Source organism: Wyeomyia smithii, chromosome 3, assembly GCF_029784165.1.
Source record: "Wyeomyia smithii strain HCP4-BCI-WySm-NY-G18 chromosome 3, ASM2978416v1, whole genome shotgun sequence".
Classification (NCBI taxonomy): Eukaryota; Metazoa; Arthropoda; class Insecta; order Diptera; family Culicidae; genus Wyeomyia; species Wyeomyia smithii.
The window spans coordinates 207,587,241-207,603,315 of NC_073696.1; the positions used below are offsets into that span (position 1 = coordinate 207,587,241).

The window sequence follows — 16,075 nt, forward strand, 5'->3', positions numbered from 1 at the left end:
TTGCCCGGAGGAGAAAATCATGTCTGTGTTATTCGAAAACATACTCAATAAAACACATAAATGACAATAAATAACAACCAGAATTAACCTCTCGATAAACTGGAAAATACAATAATTTGGCTTCTCGGATTTATTTCCAGCGCCAGCAAATTTTTTGCATTAAAAAAATGTTTTGACGTCTCTGAACAAAAGGCTAAACAACTACATAAGACAAGTCGCAGAAGTTCGACCCTTGGTGTATTATTGCGATATTCAAAATCGTATAGGTTTTGATCTGATGTAGCTCAAAAACTATGCGCAAACGATAGCGTAATACGCCGTTATCCATCGAATACGTTGAATCAATTAAGGACGATGCTTTTACCGATAAACATCTTGTTATTGTAGCTTTTTTCGACCAGAACATCGAAAGAAGTATCCAACTTCTGCGTTTACGAAATAGACAACAGAAAGTTTTTTTTTTTCTCAATATCGTACCGTATCGCTAACCATAATCTGTCTTTCTAAATTTAACAACAACACAAATATCCCACTACAATGCTATAGTTTTATTCAAGCATAAAAAGTAAACCTAATGCAAAACCTGACCTAACTGGAAAGTCACTTAACGACTGGATTTGCAACTGATTGCATGCGAAATAACTATTGCATGCACAAATTTATAACAGCGATAAAAAAAGAATATCAAAACACTGCTTATACAATAAAAACTCTTTTGTGTTCCTTCCAGCAATGAAATAATTAAAACAAATCTCTCCGCCCGTGCCCGAGCGACTTATCAAAATTGTTTAAACTAAATCGAGTGTTTACCAAAGCCCTCCTTCCGGTTTGCCCGGTGCGTAGAAAGGCTCACAAAACGCAGATACTTTGAATGAATCTGTTATGATTTCAGTTTAACCAGCGAAGCGGAAGATGGACTTTAAAGTGATTTCATTCGTAAAATTAGGTTGGGTATTGAAGGCAGTTTGACGTGTGCTTATCCTCGTCTGTTCCACTGTCAGTATGAAGAACTTCCCGGGCGATTCTAATAACCATACTGTTGATAGCCGCCACCGATATTCCTAACACCGGAATCGTCACACGGTTGAATTACATTGTTGGAACTGAACTGGTGCTGCTGGGGAAATGTTGGGTATGGGTGCGATACCACCGATGACCACTGAAGAGGGAATTTCATTTGTTGGTATTGATAGCTTGGAATGTGGTACGGGTACAATGACGGCGAGTTAGGTGCAATTACGGGTACTGTTGGTAGATTGCCATGGTATGGGTATGGGTTGTAATGCACTGGCTGTTGCTGTTGAGGGCGCTGCTCGATAGTAGTTCCGATAGACGGTTGCAATCTTTTACTGATTGGATCGACTACAGTAGTTTTCACAAGTGGCTTCATTGTTACTGTCATCCAGACTGGATCCACCACCTGAGGAAGTTCCGTCTGTTGGAAAACTGAATCACGAGCGAAATATCCATCGTCCTCCGGTTTTATCAAGTGCTGTGATGAAACGAACCTCATATCAACCTCATTCAGCGATTTTCAGTTCATAATCACTTACCACTGTTGGTGCTGCAAAGGCACAGGAAACCACCAGCCAGTACGCAAATAAACCGCCAACCAACGAAAACATCCTTACCGCATCAAACCTAATCTCTGACTGGCTTATAATTGGCCGACAGCCATACAAACAGTGCCAATAAATGATATTCATTTATAATCTATAAGTCATCAGCGGTTCTACGCTTCAGCTTCCAGCAGGGACTACGTCAGTCAGTGAGAATATTTTCATACCTTGACATGCATCGCAGTTAGTGTGTCAAGTTAATTGCTGCATGGCACCGCGGGAAGCCAGTTCTGGCTGCACGTGATTCAGATTTCTAAATCGTCTGGTCGATCAAGTTGTTTTCGCAAATAGGAGAAATGTCTAGCCTTAGAACTTACTAACGCAACGCGATCACACTACTAGGAGTTCTATCGTGACCAGATTCCAACTAATTAGGACATCCGTTACTGTTAATGATATTTCAATCTGCCATAAACACCGATGGGAACGCTGGACAATGAATCATATCATCAATGTGGCTGTGTGAGTCATAAATTGTGTGCTTCGGCCAAAACAAGGAGGAAGGAAACAATAAAATTTTCATGAATCTCGTCAGCGCCGTGCGAAATTTATGCTGCGTTCAGCCTTGGAACAGTAAGTAACGCCCATAAAGGGCTATTCCCACTGCTTCCGCTCCGGGACTGGACCGGGACCGGGCTTGTCCGGGACTTTTCATGCATTCACACTGCGCCGTGCTTGAACTGTGCCTGCGCTGCGCTCTGGCTGAGAAATGTTGATGTGTGTATGTGAAAGAACGTCTTTCTCTTTTTTTCATACCGCAGCTCACTCCGCGCGAAATATGTCACTACAACATACACGCATCCACCCGAGTGCCTTCCGTGCACTCTCCGGCCAACACAAAGTATCGTCGGCAACGATAGTTTTTCTCTCGCACTGCGGCAGCACGACGGCAACTCAACGCTGCCCCGGTCTGGGCACGGCGCGTCGGTGTGAATGCGTTCATAAGAACGCAATCAATCTCAAACGAGCCCGGACGACACACGGAACAGCCACGGCCCGGTCCCGGCCCGGTCCCGGAACGGAAGCAGTGGGAATAGCCCTTAAAGCTTTGCTGTCTCCGCTCGATGATTAAAGTTCAAAACTCAGTCCTCATCCTGGTTTGTCACGCGCGGATGCCCGAAACCTGGGTTGCAACCTAAGCGTCGTTTACTGTCCGAGATAAATTAGTAAGTCGTGGTTTGGACAGCTGACTTGCAGTTTTGCTGAGCTTTTGTGTTATAAAAATTTCTTGAATCGTTGAACTATAAGCTTATTCTGTTTTATTCGATAAAATGTTTCTGAATCACTTAAACCTTTTTACAAATCAAATTATTGAAATAATGTTCGTCAATACTATTGAATAATGTTATAAAAACCGTGCATTAATGCTAAGTTAAGACGTTACCAATTCCTTTGATTAAAAAATATGTCGCATATAAAGTTAGATAAACGGATAAAATTAAAACTTAAATCTGCGCGCAAAATGTGTTACAAATTAGTAAAATATGGTTTGATAGTTTTTCACAAAAAGTAACAATGTCTTTTGAACAGCCTTAACTAAGTTTTCCATATGGACCATATATTTGCGGGATAAAATATTTCTTCGATTCTACGCTGTTGAATATATTATTGCCATTAACCCTGGAAAGATAGTCTGCGTCAATTTGACTTCGCGCTTTCAGCAATATTTCCAATTTATTGTGCGTTGGTTTTTCTCGTTTTTATCTAATCAATAAACATACATCAAAATCTAAATCCTGGTGTTTGTTGTTTCACGATGTGTTAACACCGTAATGACACTTCACCGATAATTTATGAAAAAAATTACAATTCCAAGTCGGGAGTCAATTTGACTCAGGATTATTCTTATAAGCATATCGAAATATGATTATCTTTTCAGGGTTAAGCATCTAAGTCTTATAACTCTAAGGTTATTCTTCACAATGTTTTCGAATATTACGAGATTTTTCAGAAATTTCGAACGAAAATATCGATATGAAATAGAGAAAATAACATCTTCTAATTGAGTATTTGTTCCATCATCCATCCCATTGAGCCGATATTCACGAAGAATGCACGGAACACCCAATTTTCACGAATTCATTGAACAAATCAACAAAATACGCTCACATGCTCTTATGGAATCGCCAAGCATTGGAAATTTAGTAAACTTAGCTAAATTTATCCTGATTTTTTTAAAACAACCCATTTTCACAACGCTTCCTTATTCATCTCAAAACTTAAATCACTGCTCAATTATTCATTTCACGACTGCGACGCCCCAATATTCATCACACTGTTGAAAACTTTAGTGAATGAACGTAGCTGCAAATCGTCGTAGTAGGTTACCTAGTTATCCGCTATAGTTGTTTGCGCACAAAATTGGTAACCTAGCCACTGCAATGCGGTCGATTTATGTCAATCATGTCGGAATAATTAAACATTTTCAGTAGGTATGATGTTTTCGTATTGACAGAAGCTGATTTGGCACTTATTATTATTTTCAACGCAGAGAAAACAGATGAAAATGCATACTGTTGAAATTTGGGATATGTAAAAATTCATCTCATAGGATAATCGCTCCTATATTCATGATTAATTTATCTTCATTTGTTACCATATTTTCAACGTAAAACTTTCAACCAATTGACAAAATCGACAAGCGAATAGATTTTCTTTTAAAAACTTATAAAAATTTGACGGTAAATTGAACAAATGAGAGAAATAAGTTGCATATAGGTGCACCTAGCTGTTGAGATGAATAATGGAGCGATTATCCTATATTCCTACTAATTGAAGCTTGTTTTTGGAAATTTGAGGTGAACATTTTGAAGATTAAAGTAAGCTTAATGTAGTGAGTGATTTTGTTTAGTGATTAAAATAAAAAGTGGTCCGCTAATGATAAAAAACTTTGGTTGGCTGCTGAACGAGTTTCGTTGTGGCCGTATAGAGCAATGTGCGGATTTTGTTTTGTGAGTCAGGTGATTAAAATAAATGAGTTTTTGAGTGCAGATGCCCGACTGTAATATCAAATTTAGAGCTTTTAGGTGAGTTTTTTAGGATTCTACTTTATGAAAAATCTAAAGTGAACTAAGAAAAATCCATTCCATGGATAAGAAGATTGGTTTAGTTAGAAAATATTCCTGTTTTCAATTGTGTTTTTATAAGATGTTTTTATAAGATGAATATTATGTTTTTATAAGATGAATATATAGGCTGAGATGAATAACGGAACAGTTCCCTTTGTACGTCAAATTTCTTCTTGTTATGCAAAGAACAAAGTGTTCTTTTGACATTCGTATTCGGAGTTCGACCTTCGACCAGGCTTTGTTTTGCTTATCTTCATCTCAAAGAGAAAACAGTTTTCTTCCCTCTTAACAACTGTGAGCTAACATTCAATGTGCATCACACCATCTGCTGCAGAGGGAGCGCAGAGTAGTAGTTTCACTGACGAAAAAATGCTCCTAATTTGACAGAACAAAAACCCAGTGAAACTCTTGTAAATTGCTCATCCGCGCACGCAAGAAAAGTGAAATAAATTGCTCGGCAATCAACTAAGCATTGCGTTACCGTTCTCATCGCTCTGGGGTGCGGCAAAAACAGTATAAAATCGAACTTTCTGCAGAATACGCACCCATGGTGAGTTGTGAATCTTCCTATAATATTAAATTCGAAAATGGTTAGGATGTGGCTTCAATGTGAACCTAAATGTTTTGATATTTGGCCAACTTTTCATCTAGTAAAGGAGAAGCTAACGAAAACTATACCCTCTTAAACTGAGAGGGCAAACAAATGTTTACCCCTCACACGCGATGAAAAGGAACTCTACGCCTAAATGTGGATAATTACTCACTCTGTGTGAGAGAAAGTCTAGTTCTCCAAGGGGTTTGGCAGGTAGAGAAGGAAATTTGAGCAAAAATCAAGAGAACGGAAGAAGCCTGGGCCTTCGACCTTTCTAATAAACACAGCTTCTAATTAAGGTTAGACATCGGGCCTCGTCCTGAATGATGAGCAGAATTTGGCTCGAAACCGGTCGAAGGTACAGGTAAATTTTAATTTGTTTACTTATAGATTTAGTAAGAGTGATAAGTGTTAGTGTCTGGTCCTAGATATCGTTTTACATATATAGCTCTTACGGTAGCACTAAACAAGTTTGAAGCGTAAAATCAACGAATACCACGCGTAAAAAAAATTGGAACCAATAAAGTTGGGAAATCAACTCCTGACGCTATGTTTTAATACAAGATTGCCATCTTCTGTTTTCTGTAAACCAGCCTTAAACGACTTTTTCTGGTCTTTGTCTTGTCTCTGTTTTGTTTCTGATTTGCCTCTATTTCCGTGTATTGTCTCTTTTTTGTCTATGTTTTGTATACGTTTTTTCTCTGTTTTGTCCCTGTTTTGTTTCTGTTTTGTCTTTATTTTGTATTTGTTTTGTGTTGTTTTGCCTTTGGTTAGTTCTTGTGTTTTCTTCTTTATATCTCTGTTTTAATTCTCTTTCTTTCTTGTTTTATCTCCGTTTTATCTCTGTTTTGGCTCTGTTTTTTCCTTTATTTGTCTTCGTTTTGCTTCTGTTAGCTCCCTGTTTTGTCTTTGTCGTGTCTCTGTTTTATCTTCATTTTGTCCCTGCTTTGACTCTGTTTAATCCTTTTTTGTTTCGTTTTGACTCTATTTTTTATTCGTTTTGTCTTTGTTTTGTATCTGGTTTGTCTCTGTTTTATCCCCGTTTTGTCTATGTTTTCTCCTTGTTCAATTTTTGCTTTGTCTTTATTTTGTCCGTGTTTTTTTTTGTTTTGTTTTGTCTCTACTATTTATTCGTTTTGTCTCTGTTTTATATCTGGTTTGTCTTTGTTTTATCCCCGTTTTATTTTCATTTGCTCTCTGTTTAATTTCTGCTATGTCTTTATTTTGTCCGTGCTTTATTTTTGTTTTGTTTCCCTTTTTTTCTTCGTTTTGTTTTGTTTCTCTTTTGTCGTGGTTCTGTCTTCGTTTTGCCTCATTTTGTTTATTTTTGTGTCTGTTTTGTATCTGTTTTGTCACTATTTTGTCTTTGTTTTGTGGCTGTTTTGTTTTGTCTCTACTTTGTTTTTTTTTTGTTTTGGTTTTGTCTCTGTTTGACTCTGATTTGTTTTTGTGTTCTCGTTATTTTGTCTCTGTTTTCTCTTTGCTTTGCCTTTGTCTACTTTGTCTCTGTTCTTTCTTTATTTTGTCACTGTTTTGTACTTGTTTTGTATCTGTTTTGTCTCTGTTTGGTCTCTATTTTGTTTCTGTTTTTTCTTTGTTTTATCTCTAGTTTGACTTTGTTTTATCTCTATTTTGTTTTTTTTTTTGTTTCTATCTTGTTTAATTCTTTGTTTAGTCTTTATTTTGTAACTATTTTGCCTTTATTTTGTCTTTGATTTGTTACTACTTTGCCCTTGTTTTGATCTTTCTCTTGTCTGCGTTTCAAAACAAAACGCAGACAAGAGAGAGATCATACAAGGACAAAGTAGTGTTCTCTCTATTTTGTTCTTTTTGTCTTTGTTTTGTCTTTCTTTTATTTTCGTTTTGTCTCGCTTTTGTCTCTATTTGTCTCTGTTTGTAATCTGTTTTGTGTCTGTTTTGTCTCTGTTTAGTTTCTGCTTTGTGTTTTGTCTCTGTTTCATCTTAGTTTTGTCTTTGTTTTGTTTCTCTTTTGTATTTGTTTTGTCTTCGTTTTGCCACTATCTGGTCTTTGTTTTATCTTTATCTTGTTAACTTTTGTTTCTGTTTTGTATCTGTTTTGTTACTACCTTGTCTTAGTGTTGTCTCTGTTTTGTCTCCATTTTGTTTGTTTTTGTTTTGTCTTAGTTTTGCTACTACATTTACTTGTTTTGTCTCTCTTTTATCTCTCTTTCTTCTTTGTTTTGTCTCTATTTTGTTTCTGTTTTGTCTCTGTTTTGTCTCCACTTTGTCCCTGTTCTGTCTCCGTTTTGTCTTTGTTTTGTATCTGTCTTGTCTATTTTGTCTCTGTTTTGTTTATACTTTGTCTCTATTTTGTACCCGATTTTTTCCTGTTTAGAAGAATCTCTTTTGTCTCTGTTTTGTTTCTATTTTGTCTCTGTTGACGTTGGACTAACGTCTATATCGAAGTTAGGCACCTGAATTTGAAAATCTAGTAATTCAACCAGGGAAAACCAGGAAAAAGTGGTCAGGTTTTGAGCGCTTATATATCAGTCATTTCTTTTCAGAATTTCGAGGTTTTGGCATCAATCGATCAGAAATTCTTTTACGGTTGAATTTATGTAACAAAAATAACCTATTGTTCGAGATACACTATTGAAAAATTGATAAATCACATCGATTGTCTAAATCATACCGAGCAACCAATCAGCACCTCTCTTCACACACAGTCGACACTAACGGATACAACCGATCTGACTTTGTAAACAGTCTCGCAGCTTTCAACCAATAACGAGCTCGCTTTCGGTAGCTGCAACAGGTGTTTCAACACCATTTTAATATGCTTCTTTTATCATTACCACTGAACAGATTCTAAACAGGAATGGCTTGATTGATAGGGGAAAAATTGCGCAAGATTATCATATACTAATTTAAATATGTTTTCGATACTAAACTAGCTAAAAGTTGTGTTGAAAGTCGTGCACATTCAACCAATCACAAGCTCGCTTCCCCTTTGCTCGCGAATGGATTTTTGCTTTGGGCTATATAATAACCTGCGTCGTCTCATAGTAGTCATCAGTCAACAAGTGGAAGGCCACTAGAACGGTCTTGAATAATCAGCAGCGGTGACTGATTCCAGTGGCGAAACTGAGCTGCAGCAGAACCAGAGCGGTGGTATCAGGCAGCAGCGGCGGAGGTAGTGGGCAGCTGCATTTCTTCATTCTGTTCGATAGCTAGAGCTGTTGCGTGTGTATGGCTAGCTATAGCGTGTGTAAGATATAGCATGTGTAGCATATTATGGCTATAGCGTGTATATCTACAGCGTGTGTACGGATAGTTATAGCGTGTGTGTGGATAGCTGCTGCGTGTGTAATGATTACTTATGGCGTATGTATGGATAGTAATAGCACATGGTTGGATAGCTTATGCGTGTTTATAGATAGTTGTATCGGATGTATGGATAGGAATAGCGTGTGTGTGGATAACTTTAGCATGTTTGTATAAAAAACTATAGCTACAGCGTGTGTATGAATAGTTTTAACGTGTGTATAGATAGTTATAGCATGTGTGTGGATAACTATAGCGGGTGTTTATCGAAGATTATTATTGTCTTTAAAAATATTAAAACGTCTTAACGAACACAGTTGTGAATTTGATTTTACAGCAGCGATTTTAACTTCTTCAGCCAGTCTTTAGTCATCGAGAAAAAATTACTGCCTATGAATGATCAACACTTATTTACTAAAAATTTCATTTAGATCAAAACAGGTTCTTTTGAGTGTCATAAATTATTGGTAAAAAGAGTTGCAAGTTTTCTCAAAAAGCATTCATTAAATTTTCATTTTTATTTCTCGGTCCGCGGTTTTGATTTTGTTTCTCGCACACAGAGAAAGGAACAAACTTGTCGCTATCGTGAAAAATAACAAAACAATTAGAAATGCTCTAAATCACAATTGAAGAAGTTAAGAAATTTTCCTGTCACTCGCCAAAACCTTGATAACAACTACCGAAAAACGTGTAATTGAGCTCTTGCTGTATTAAGTTATTGAAATAAACGTATTTTTTGTTTAAATACATGAAGTTATATGCTGGGCTGGAGCTAACCGAGCATGAGTTTTATCAATTTAATGTCAAACAATTTTTAAATTTAAAATTTTCGTTGGAATCGTTCTGGACTCCAATTTCAGATAGTTTCGTTAAGTTTACTTTTTGCTTAGATAGGAAAATTTTACCAATTCGCTCAATTAAATGATTGTCTTGCTGGTGCAGCTACGAACAAAGGTTTGATTCGAATATGTATGAAATGACAGCGATTAAATAAAAGATATCCATTCTTTTAGTAGGGTAGGAAACATATTCTAAGCAGCTTTAGGAACCGCCTGTGTATTCAGACGAAATACTCGAAATGTGCTGGGTGAAACTCAAACAGTAGTATATCTATCGGCTCTCTATCGTTTCCTCTGTCAGAACTTGTTTTCGGATTGTAAAACTAATTTAGCAAACTTTGACAATCATCAATCAAAGTTACCAATCGAGGGACACTATTCCAATCACCCCGAACCTATTTTAAGCAGTTTCCATCTGTTTTGCAGGCGTTTTTTTTCAGCACCTGAAGTGGCTCCTGAATGGCTGCAATATAGGTCGATTTGTTTCAATTGCAATTGTTCACAGATTTCTTTGTGATTAACGGTATTTCTTATATTCGTAAGACAGCTAGACAATCAAAGTTTTCGTTTCCATCATTGAAATTGTCGATAGTGGTCGAAATGCAGGAGTTTGAGGCCTGTTTTCTTCGACTGATTAAAATAGGTGCTACTGCTTAAGCCGTTCCCTACCCTATATATTATTATTTATAACGTTTTAACGTCTCAGCATTCAGAAATGCACTAGATAAAATTGCAGCAAATACTAGAGTTGCAATTCTCTCTATTATTTGTTTTAATGGAAAATAAGAATACCGTAGTCCAACGTCATGCGGTCGTGTCTTGAATACCACCAATACCATTTTTTGCTCTTTTTTGTCTCTCTTTTGTCTTCGTTTTGTCTCTGTTTTGTCTCTCTTTTATCTTTGTTTTGTCTCTACTTTGTCTCTGCTTTATATCTGTTTTATCTCTGTCTTATCCTCATTTTGTCTTTGTTTCGTCTCTATTTAGTTTTGTTTTTTTTGTGTCTGTTTTGTTTCTGTTTTGTTACTACGTTGTCCCTGTTTTGTCTCTATTTTGTACCTTTTTTTCTTCATTTTGTCTTTGTTTGGTCTTTGTTTTATCTTTGTTTTGTCTCTTTTTTGTTTTTCTTTTGTCTCTGTTTTGTTTCTACTTTGTCTCTGTTTTGTTATTGTTTTCTCTTTATTTTGTCTCTGTTTGTCTCTACTTTGTACCTGTTTTGTCTCCTTTTTTGTATTTGATTTGTCTCTGTTTGGTCGGTTTGTTTTGTCTCTGTCCGGTCTCAGTTTGGTCTCTGTTTTGTCTTTGTCTTGTCACTGTTTTGTCTCCATTTTGTCTCCTTTCTATACTATGTCTTTGTTTTGTATTTGTTTTATTACAACTTTTCTTTTTTTTGTCTCTATTTTGTCTTTGTTTTGTCTTTTATTGTGTTTGTTTCGTCATAACTTTTTCTTTGTTTTGTCTTTGTTTTGTCTTTGGCTTGTCTCTGTTTTATCTGAATTGTGTCTCATAATTTTATACTTTGTCTTCAATCTGTTCCTATTTTCTTCCTGTATAGTCTCTATTTTGCTTCCATTTTGTCTCTATTTTGTATTGTATTAGTTTTGTTGGTACTTTGTACTTATTTTGTATTTTTTTGTCTCTGTTTCGTCTTTGTTTTGCCTCTATTTAGTAGTTAATTTGTCTCTATTTTGTTTCCTTTTGTCTTCGTTTTGTTTTTATTTTGTTACTATTTTTTCCGTTTTTTCATTATTTTGTCTGTGTTTTGTTTTTGTTTTGACTTAGTTTTGTCGTTGTGTTGTCTTTTTTTTGTCTTCGTCTTGTATTTGTTTGGTCCCTATTTTGTCATTGTTTTATATACACTTTGTATTTATTTTATGCTTTTTTTTCCTATTGAGTCTGTATTTTGTTTTCGGTTAGTCTCTGTTTGGTCTCTGTTTTGTGTCTGTTTTGTTTCTGTTTTATCTTTGTCTTTTCTCTGTCTTGTCTGTGTTTTGTATCTGTTTGGTCCCTGTTTTGACTCTGTTTAATCTCACTTTGTCCCTGTTTTGTTTCATTTTTGTTTCTGTTTTGTCTCTGTCTTGTTTTATTCTTATTTCTGTCATTCGAACTTTTAAGTTACGTTGTACAGTCCCTCTACAATTATGGGTCAGTCAACGTGTTGCCTGAATATAAAATCGGAAAAAAATTTCAACTACCAATGTTTTACTATCTATTTCTGTGTTCTGATGTACACTTACGATTGACAATTAGTTTCACTGCAGCTGATGTGTGTAAATCGGTTAAGAAGAAATATGTTACTTGCATAGCAAAAGACACAATTATGAGTCACTTTTGACATTCAAGATCATTCAGTCTATAAAATCATCAAAATCCATCACAAAAGTTATTTTATTGTTGTAAAAGCTTGATAATAAGTTATTTTATTAAGTCGTGATGTATTATCATGTAAAAGTAATGAAAACAAGCAAAACATGGACTGACCCACAATTGTGCACCGCAAAATGTAACATTACTACAATTATGGGTCACTTTACTTATTGCACCGAGCAGAATTATTGGTTTTAGTGACATTTTCAACATTAAATCTATTCAATCGTATAAATAAGGTTATAAGTGCGCTAGAAAAAATACAACTGCCAATAAAAATCGTTCAGTTTCATGGAATGTCCGTATTTGTATAAAAAAGACCAATGAGACAGATATTGGAACTCTTCATAATATACATCACCTACGTTAATGAAGTTAACGGTAGGATCGATGTTGGCGAGCTTGAGTTTTACATAAGATGTGCATTTGTATAATATGTAAATATTTTTTTTTTTTTGAAACAATAAGTATTGTTTATTGTTTACAAAAAAAAAAAATTATTGTGGAGGCACTGTATGAAAAAAATACAAATCTTGCGTTATGCATTTCACACATTTTCTATGCGAAATGTGCAATTCGAAAAGACACAATGGTTGATTACGGCACTTTTAAAGCCACGAAAGTAGTCTTGTGCTTATTCGTAATGTTCATATATAATTTTCAAACTTGATTAAGCAATTTTACGTTTGAATTATGACCTCACAAAAATCGCCTTATCCTCAGAACATAATAATAAACAAACCTTTGTTTTCTGATAGGAATCGGTTTCAGAAGTTATGATTTGTGACTGGCTCGAATGTGTATATAATCTGTTAATTTAAAATTATTGAATTATTGACATTCATTCGTTCATGAATAGTATAATCGAAGTTGGAATGGTTGTTGTACTATATAACACTTCAACCTTTTTTGTATCAGTTACCTGCGCTCCCTATCGAAACTCTTAATCTGGCAAACAAAGCAGCCACATCCTTAATCGTAATACAATCAATAACGCCGACGCTACAACAACCGGTTATCCAATCGTGTTTTAAAAATAGCACTCATTTCACCCCAATGAAACCCGTGTCAACACCTGATCTCGAGCTACTAACGATGCAAGTAAGCTGTTGGGCTGAGCTGCATGATTATTTTAATCGATGTGATCGATTAGATCTATCGGTAAACAGAGAAAAACGTTCACTTAACTCGAGCGTAACTCCCCCTCACAACAGATCCGATCTTCCCGTAGGCAGCTGCCGAGATGCGATGGGACCCAACAACAAAAACAACAACAACAGCAGCGACTCATTACGGCTACGGATGGCTATGCTAACGAGGATAGTGCGATACGGATAATCGATGTCATTCATTAATCTTGCTACTTGGCTGTGCGTGATAAAATCGAGAGTGATGTCCGCTGGGGGAAAAAAACAAGAAGAACCCCCACCTCGTGTGGTGTCAGATAAACGGCTACGTGAAAGCTGCTGGTGTTATTTCAGCAGACGATATTTTTTTCTTCTTTTTCTAGTTTTTCGGGTGGTTTGATTAAACATGCTGAATTTAGCGTGTGATAGATCATATGACCTCCTGCTGAAACGATTGTGTTAGTGATAGAATCAGATAGAATAATAAAACTCAGGAAATGTAGAGCAACAAAAAATAATAAGAAGAAACCATTTTGCTTCACCATTATGACATGCTCGCAAGTATCTTACCTAATCGTCTGTAAACCCAATATTCGTTTCAATAAATTTTATAGCCTCGCAATAAATTATATTAAGTGCATGTTTTCCAAACATTACTGTATGACTAATAATATGAAAAAGATGTTCATCATTTTTAGTGGTTTAGACCGGTTATGGTGAGTCTGTCAATACGTAGCAGTGTGTAACAGCGTAGGATCCAACCTTCTCCAAAGCAGTAGAAACTAGGTTAGGAAATAATCTAGAACACAATAAAACTGGAAACCAAAATAAAACTTGAACAAAACAAGTTTGTCCGCGATAAAAAAAAATATTTTAATTTTTTTTAATTTTTCAACTTTTGAACATGCTTACGCAGACTTGTTTGCTTTATTGTCAAATACAGAAGCAAACTTTACTTTTAAATACAAGATTGTTATTTGCTACAATTTAATCGGCTTACATTCATACAAACCAGTCAACGTGAAAACCCGCCTTATTTAATTTAACTCCACAGCGCAGTGGAAAATTCTAGTCATCTCTTACCTATTTGTTGAATTACTAAAAGATCTAAAAACACGCTACGGGTTGCTCTTTTCGGTAATTAATTTATGAAAGTCCAAAAGATTATCTCCCACTTCCCACCACCCATCCTCGAGCTTATAACTTGTACAACAGCAACTGATGAGCAGCACCGCGCGCTGGCTGATCGTACCTTTTCACTCAACAAACCGGCCATTACCTGCCGCTGGAGAAGCGCCATTTGAAGCCTTAGTTACGGACGTTAGAACCCCGAACCGATTTTAATATATTTTGATTGCATTGGAAGGTTATTAAAATTATAATCTCATTTGTTTCACCCCATGAAAACACGTGTTGAGTTAATTAAACGCCACCGCCGCGTTCGTATACACGTTAAACGTGAACCGATAGTAAAATCATAATCCGCCGCGAGCAGCGAGATGGAACCTATCGTGTTTAATGCTTACAGCACCACTTTGTTATACTATGGCGCTGATTTGTTATTTAATCAATTTTACAATTAGAACTGTAAATCTTGGTGGCTTTTCCATCGCAGCGGGTATGCAAAATCCGCATTGATCGATCTAATGGTAAATGCAGGCCAGGCTTACATAGCATACTGTGAATGTTGAATACAAAGTTCAGTCATACTTCATTTCTTAACATCAAGTTTAAGCAAAATACCAAGAGGCATTGTTACAATAATGCTTATTTTGTAGTGCAGTTATAACCTTGAATGCTTGCTTTTAAATTAGGATCATGACAAACTTTGCTGAAAGACATTATAGTTCAAAAATCATTAAATCCTAATTTGGCGATAATAAGGCACCCGTTGAAACTATCATTACATTAATCTGAATTTGATCTATTTTGTTTTTGTGCTTCATTGCTTTTATTTCTGTTTACACCAGTTTCAAGTTATTGCCCTGCGCGTGGCGCAATGCAAACACAAGCCCGTAATGCAAAACCAAACATTGCTTTTGTTAGTATAGCAGCGCAACGTAAATGTTTTATAACATTCAATCACAACTAATCATTACAATGTTGGGCCTACTTAAAGGCAAGTGTTTGTTACGTAACGGTTTTATTCGTGCATGATCATGAATCAGCAGAAAATATGCAAAACTATCTTTGTAAACACATTCTTGCGCTATTTGAGACAGATTATATAAATTCTGACCTATTTATTATTATTAAACATATATATCATATTACGAAAGTTTATTTCGACCTATTTTAGGTTGTTTCGATTGATTTGTAGATAACTACGTACAGATGAACCGTGTTCAAAAGATTCTAGAGATGTGGTTAGGGATACCATCCGTCCTGATTTAGCAGGACATGTCCTGATTTTGAGATCCGTTTGGAGCGTCCTGATTTATTTTTCATATTATAGCATTTGTCCTGATTATTCTGAATGATGCCGGATGTTCAGAAATGTTGAAAATTTTTCAGTACTTTTATTTTGAGTCCGGAATGAAACGGACTCATTTTGAACGATTTTTTTCTTTGGTTGAATTTTGTCGAGAGAAATTGTCTAGTTCTTGCAACCCTCAACTATCTGACTTTTGGGTCTTAAAGCTATCCAGTTTTTTCGCACTATAATGGCGGTCGCTATAATGCGGTTCGTAATATGCGAACCTCTCTGCTTACGTCAGTTTTGGGATTTCTGAGGAATTGGCAACACAAATGTTGCCAGATTTATTTCTCTTTTGATAAAAAACGTGAAGACTTCAAATTGACATGAGCAAAGTTGTCAAAAGGATGGATGATTTAATACTTAATTTTGCATTTTAGCGTCCGCCATTATGGCGCGTAAAAAGCTGGATACCAGTTTTTATATATCATCAGAAAGAGCAACACGTGATTTTTGAAAAAATGTTCCTCGTTTTCTTAAGATTTTCAAGTGTAAATCTCAAATTACGTGTTTTATTTATTGATACCTAAAGTGTTTTTTTATCATATCAAATTTGTACCGGAAAAAGTTGTCCTGATTTTTAACCCCGACCAAATGGTAACCCTAGATGTGGTTGTTACCGTTTATGATTCATCTCACTTCACAGACCTAGACATAATTTGTTTCTTATATCTTCCAGATTAGCCATAATGACATGATCAG

The 16,075-nt window shown here is 35.8% G+C and overlaps 1 protein-coding gene across 1 annotated transcript; it reads right to left on the reverse strand.

The window, feature by feature from the left end:
- Nucleotides 1-525: 525 nt before the first annotated feature.
- On the reverse strand, nt 526-1,712 carry LOC129728986 (uncharacterized). Its single transcript, XM_055687460.1, has 2 exons — nt 1,554-1,712; nt 526-1,492 (listed from the first exon to the last, which is right to left on the reverse strand). The coding sequence occupies exons 1-2, from the start codon at nt 1,704-1,706 to the stop codon at nt 1,025-1,027; spliced, it is 621 nt and encodes a 206-aa protein (XP_055543435.1). The 5' UTR covers nt 1,707-1,712; the 3' UTR covers nt 526-1,024.
- Nucleotides 1,713-16,075: the final 14,363 nt, after the last annotated feature.